The following is a 6,399-nucleotide window of genomic DNA, read 5'->3' on the forward strand; positions in this document are numbered from 1 at the left end:
CCGCACAATTGACAGTTAAAGTAACGCAGTGCTGTATCGCAAAAAATGGTCTGGTCATGAAGGGGGGATGTCAAGTGGTTAAGCGCAGTGCATTGTGCCACTAACTAAAGTGTTCAGGTTGGGCTTAAAGAACAGGCGGTAGCTCGGACAGAGCGTCACCAATTCCATAGGGAGGCGCTGTGCCCCTATTGAGGTTTTATTGTGAGGCGTATCACTTCCAGGATCTCATGTATCAGGTGTAGGAGGAGCGAATTCTTTCCACCAGCACATCCCTCCCCTCCTATCACTCGCGCTGCAACTACAGCGCCCTCTAGTGACAACTAAACTCATACCTTCGCAGAAGCTCTTCCTCGCACGTCTGCCACTTGGTTCGCGGCAGCCAATGAAAACCGCTTTGGGCGGGAGGGCTGTGTTTCGGCGTGAAAACGTGAAGGGGGGAGAGACGTCACGTCCGGGGACGTGTCGCCGCTTAGAGTGGAGCTGAGCGGGTGTGTGTTGTGGGGCTGCAGGTAATGTGACAGAGATTCCTGTGTGAGAGGGATACCGGCAGAGCTGTGCGGGGGGATTGGAGGAGTACGGCTGGCCCTGTTGCTGGTAGAAGGTCTTACTGCTACATTGCAGCTGGAGTATTTGTGCTGATCACACAGTTTGTCATAGGGGACTGATAGCAATTACCAGTGGAGGATGGCCTCTCTGTAGGGTTGTGTATAGGAAAAGTGTGTAACACTCTATAGACACTTTCCCTACACAAACTAGTGTTAGTAGAGTGGGGAGGGTGTGCTAGTTTGTGTCTCCTTCCTGTCCTGGTGACACAGCAGGAAGTGTGAAGAGAGGTGACTTCTTTTTCCTGCCTGTGCTTAAAGAGGGGTGCCAGGCTTCTTCAGGAAAAATAAAAAAAAATAGAAACCAGCAACTCCAAATACTGCAGTTGCTGACTTTTACTATAAAGACGCTTAACTGTCCAGGGATCCAGCACTGTCCTCACCTGAACCCATTCTTAAACAGGCTTCGGGTGCAGGCACCGCCATCTACAGTAAGGGAAACGAGACATAAAGCTGTGCTGCACCTTGTGGATGGTCCTGTAGTCTTCTGTGACCTGGGGGGGGGGGTGATCTTCTGTCTCAGATCACCACAGTGGGTACCTGTCAAAACCAGATCCCCCCCCCCCCCCCCAAAAAAAATAGAAGGTTTTACCCCCTTCACGACCAGAGAATGTTTGTTAGTCAACACTGAGCTTCTTTAACTGGTAATTGTGCAGTCGAGCAATTCTGTACCCAAACAAAATTTATATCATAATTTTCACACATAGAGCTTTCTTTTGGTGGTATTTGATCACCTGGCTTTTTGTTTCTTATAAACAAACAAAAAATGTTTCCTTTAAAAAAAAAAAGTGTGTGTGTGTGTGTGTGTGTGTATATAATATATATAATTTCTTTCTGTTTATAAAACATAACCAATAAAATAGCTGCATATATTTAGGCCAAAATGTATTGTACTACATGTCTTTAGTGGAAGAAGAAAAAAAATTCCACTAAATGTATTTTGATCAGTTTGTGTGAAAGTTATGGTGTCTTCAAACTATGGGATATATGTGTGAAAATTGATGAATCCTGATGTACTGACAGCCTATCTCCTTTCCTGAGGCTCTAAAAATACCAGAACAGTTCAAATGACCCCTTTTTAGAAAGGTATTTAGTAAGAGGCATGGCAGGTTTTTATAAAGTTGTAACTTGTCCCAAGTTTTTTGGAAAACGGAACAATTAAAAAAAAAAAAATTTTTTTTTATTTTGCACATACCAGTGCGCTACAGAGTCATATGAGTGATCCTGACTATAATATATATTATCTCTCTCTATCTCTCTCTATCTCTCTCTCTATTATTTTTTCCATATAAAGTTTACTTACCCTGGCAGAATTGAATTTATGATTTCTTGGCCATTCTTCAGAATATATGACACAAACACATTTCTTCCACTCATGGTTAGTGTTTGGCTAAAGCCATTTATTATCAATCAACTGTATTTACTCTTTTTAAATCATAATCGCAGTAGAAACTACCCAAATGACTCTGATCAAAAGTTTACAGGCCGAATACCGCCTTTAAAACAGCGCTAAAATTACCGCAGATGCTGCTCCTGCCCCAGTGTGAAAGGGGCCTAAAAGGTCAATGAGTTTCTGGACTCCTGACAGACCCTTGCATCTTTCTGATTCTGAGTCATGGGGAAAGGAAAATAATTGTCAAAGTATCTGCAGCGAAAGGTAGTTAAACGGTATAAATCAGTAAAGGGATATAAAAAGATATCCAAGGAATTGAGAATGCCAATCAGCAGTGTTCAAACTCTAATCAAGAAGTGGAAAATGAGGGGTTCTGTTGAAACCAAACCACGGTCAGATAGACCAACTAAAATTTCAGTCACAACTGTCAGGAGAATTGTTCTGGATGCAAAGAAAACCCCACATATAACTTCAGGTGAAATACAGGACTCTCTGAATGCAAATATAGTGTTTATGGTTGTGGCCAAAAAGTTCAATTTTGGTCTCATCACTCCAAATGACTTTGAGGTTTGTCTCTGTGCTGTTTGGTGTATTGTAAGCGGGATACTTTGTGGCAATTGCGTAGCGATGTCTGTCTTCTGCCGACTCGACCATGCAGCCCATCTTTCTTCAAGTGCCTCCTTATTGTGCATCTTGAAACAGCCACACCACATGTTTTCAGAGAGTCCTGTATTTCACCTGAAGTTATTTGTGGGTTTTTCTTTGCATCCCAAACAATTTTCCTGGCAGTTGTGGCTGAAATTTTAGTTGGTCTACCTGACTGTGGTTTGGTTTCAACAGAACCCCTCATTTTCAGCTTCTTGATTCAAGTTTGAACACTGCCGATTGGCATTCTCAATTCCTTGGATATCTTTTTATATCCCTTTTCCTGATTTATATCCCGCAGATCCTTTGATAATTATTTTGCTTTCCCCATGACTCAGAATCCAGAAACATCAGTGTGGCACTGGATGAAAGATGCAAGGCTCTGTCAGGAGTCCAGAAACTCATTGACCTTTATATATATATATATATATATATATATATATATATATATATATATATATATATATATATATATATATATATATATATATATATACATACATACATACATACATACATACATACATACATACATACATACATACATACATACACACGCACACTTACCTTTTAATGGCCATTCAAACCCCTTTGTTTCAACGTGTGTGCAGGTTATCAGGCCAAAATCACCAGGGTGATCAGGGTCATTTGGGTAGTTTCTATTATGATTTAACTGCTTCGCGCTCGCCCTATAGCCGAAAGACGGCTACAGAGCGGAAGCTAACTGCCGGGAGGCCGTCCCTGGACGTCTTCCTGTTTACTTCCCTTTTTGCGCGCGGGCGCGCATCGGGGAAGTTCTGTGCTGGCCGTGTCCCCTGGACACAGCCAGTCACAGATCACTGTAAATGGCCAATCACAGCGGCCGTTTACAGCGCGATCGGCTTGTCCAATGAGAGATAATCTCATATGTAAACATATTGGATCATCTCTCAGCGCCGCTCTCCCTCCTCACACAGACAGCGTGTGAGAAGGGAGAGATGAACAGCTGCAGCGGCCGTAAGTTAAAAAAAAGTGCCATCCTCCGCAGTGCCATCTGTTGTCAGTGTCACGCGTCATCGGTGCCATGTATTAGTGCCATCTGTCATCAGTGCCACGTATCAGTGCCATCTGTCATCAGTGTCACGTGTCATTGTCCTGGTGCTCCAGGGCCTTCAAAGTGTAATAGGTAGTCGACCAGTTAGATGTGTAATTTATGCTCCTAGAACACGTGATGGTGCTCCCTGCATGTTGGGCCTCTCTATGTGGCTAGGCTGTGAAAAAGTTCCACACATGTGGGATTGTAATACTCAGGAGGAGTAGCAGAATTTTTTGCGGTGTCAAAAAAAAAATCTTAATTTTTGCAAAGAATTGTGGGAAAAATTACAACATCAAAAAGCTCACCATGCCTCTTACTAAATACCTTGGAATGTCTACTTTCCAAAAAGGGGTCATTTGGGGGGTATTTGTACTTTCCTGACTTGTTCGGGTCACAAGAAATGAGTTAGTCCACCAGTACATCAGATGTGATCAATTTTTTATGATTCGCACCACAGCTTGTAGACTCTCTAACTTTCACAAAGACCAAATAATATCCACTAATTTGTGTTATTTTTACCAAAGATATGTAGCAGTATAAATTGTGGCCAAAATGTATGAAGAAAAATTTATAATTTGCATAATTTTGTCACAGAAACAAATACATTTGCGGGGTTTTTTTTTTTTTTTTAATTTTCGGTCTTTTTTTCATTTATAGCGCAAAAAATTAAAAACCCCAGAGGTGATCAAATACCACCAAAAGAAAGCTCTATTTGTGGGGAAAAAAGGACAAAAAATTCATTTGGGTACAGTGTAGCATGACTGAGTGTCATTCAAAGTGTGAGAGCACCAAAAGCTGAAAATTGGTCTGGGCAGGAGAGGTGTTTAAGTGCCCAGTAGGCAAGTGGTTAAAGAGTAAACACAGTTGATTAATAATAAATGCCTTCAGCCAAACACCATAAATGAAAGATGTTTTTGTGTTTTATCATTCATGTTCTCTGAAAAATGGCCAAGAAATCATTCATTCAATAAAGTTATGAGCACAACGGTATATAATTTTTAGCAGAGACCCTAGAGAATAAAATGGTGGTCGTTGTAATATTTTATGTCGCACTGTATTTGCGCAGCGATCTTTCAGAAGTAATATTTTGGGGGGAAAAAATACACTTCAGTGAATAAAAAAAAAATAAACAGCAAAGTTAGCTCAATTTTATTGTATAATGTGAAAGATGTTGCGCCTCGAGAATGAGAGAATCGTGATCTTCTACGGAAAAAAGTTGTGATTCTCATTTTATCCAGTATCTTGCAGCTCTACTTTAAAGGTGATTTCTGTTTTCTCTTCCAGGTCATTTCACTTTTTACCATGGGGGAGCCTCAGCAAGTGAGTGCTATGCCTTCGCCACCACTGCAGTACATCAAAGAGTTCACTGATGAAAATGTCCGCAAGGGGTTGGTCCCTAAACCACCACCACCCATCAAGGACAGCTACATGATGTTTGGTAACCAGTTCCAATGCGATGACATTATCATCCGCCCTCTGGAGAGCCAGGGCATTGAGCGGCTGCACCCTCAACAGTTCGACCACAAAAAGGAACTGAGACGACTCAACATGTCTATACTAATTAACTTCCTGGATCTACTGGACATCTTGATACGAAGTCCTGGAAGTATAAAGAGAGAGGAGAAGCTGGAGGATCTTAAACTACTGTTTGTTCACATGCACCACCTCATCAACGAATACCGACCCCACCAAGCCCGGGAGACCCTAAGGGTTATGATGGAGGTGCAGAAAAGACAGCGCCTGGAGACTGCCGAGAGGTTTCAGAAACATCTTGAAAGGGTGGTAGAGATGATCCAGAACTGTTTGGCTTCATTGCCTGATGATCTGCCCCTGCCTGATGGCGATGTCACTGTTAAGACTGAATGTATAGAGGAGCCATGTTCTGACCAGAAGGACACTCCCACAGAGGCTGCCAGTTCAACCAAAGAGCCACCAGTAGACAAAGATGCAGCCATGTGTGTTATTATTGATGAGATGACATAGGGGATATTTGTAATATTTATGTTTCAGGGCTGCCCGTGGAACCTTGGCCAGAGTTCTTGGATCCTGACAAATTTGTCACCTCCTCAGATACTCAGGTGTCCACAATACTTCTCGTGAGGACTCCTTAGAGAGAGGCTGTGATGTATGTATTTAGGCAATATGGAAACAATGTTTTGGGAAAGCATTGTCCTGCTCAGGAATGTATTTCTACCTTTTTATTATCGACATGTTAATTTGCATTCTGTTTGCCAATAAGTATTTCCTGTTTTCTGTTTGGGCTCCCAGTCGGAGTTGTCCGTGTCTATAGGTTTGTTAATATTGGGTTCTTATTTGCTTCATTAAAATGCTTTTGCTTTTTGAAATGCGAAGACTACATTGCAGTCTTTTGTTTACATTTCGTATCCATGTACGTTTTCAGCTATGAGAAACAATGTAAACAGAGACATATGTGAGCTGCCATTGTATTTTGTCATTGACCCAGGATGCACTTGAGACAAGGAGGTTCTGATTTGATACTTTTTCAAGATCCGTGAAGTCAAGAGTTGATTTGACAACCGACACCTAACTTTTTCTTTATGAAATTAGAAATGACGGCTCTCAAATTTTCTCATGACAATTTTTTTGAAGAGTTGGTCTAACCATACTGATAATTTGATTTTTGGTAGATGCTGATGTTTTTGTACCATCTACTGATGGAGCAT

The 6,399-nt window shown here is 41.5% G+C and overlaps 1 protein-coding gene across 2 annotated transcripts; it reads left to right on the plus strand.

The window, feature by feature from the left end:
* The first annotated feature begins 350 nt into the window (after positions 1 to 350).
* On the plus strand, positions 351 to 6,060 carry MED7 (mediator complex subunit 7). Of its 2 annotated transcripts, none has more exons than XM_077468400.1 (2): positions 351 to 509; positions 5,000 to 6,060. In XM_077468400.1, the coding sequence occupies exon 2, from the start codon at positions 5,018 to 5,020 to the stop codon at positions 5,696 to 5,698; it is 681 nt and encodes a 226-aa protein (XP_077324526.1). In that variant the 5' UTR covers positions 351 to 509; positions 5,000 to 5,017; the 3' UTR covers positions 5,699 to 6,060. The 2 variants fall into 2 exon arrangements, with proteins under 2 accessions (XP_077324526.1, XP_077324527.1); XM_077468401.1 differs by lacking the exon at positions 351 to 509 and adding an exon at positions 581 to 601.
* Positions 6,061 to 6,399: the final 339 nt, after the last annotated feature.

Source organism: Lithobates pipiens, unplaced genomic scaffold (assembly GCF_037356315.1).
Source record: "Lithobates pipiens isolate NorthernLeopardFrog02 unplaced genomic scaffold, aLitPip1_a1.2 Scaffold_8, whole genome shotgun sequence".
NCBI classification, from domain to species: Eukaryota; Metazoa; Chordata; class Amphibia; order Anura; family Ranidae; genus Lithobates; species Lithobates pipiens.

Excerpts from the sequence above, each read along its gene's own strand:
- MED7 (XM_077468400.1), top strand. The coding sequence starts at position 5,018 with ATGGGGGAGCCTCAGCAAGTGAGTGCTATGCCTTCGCCACCACTGCAG.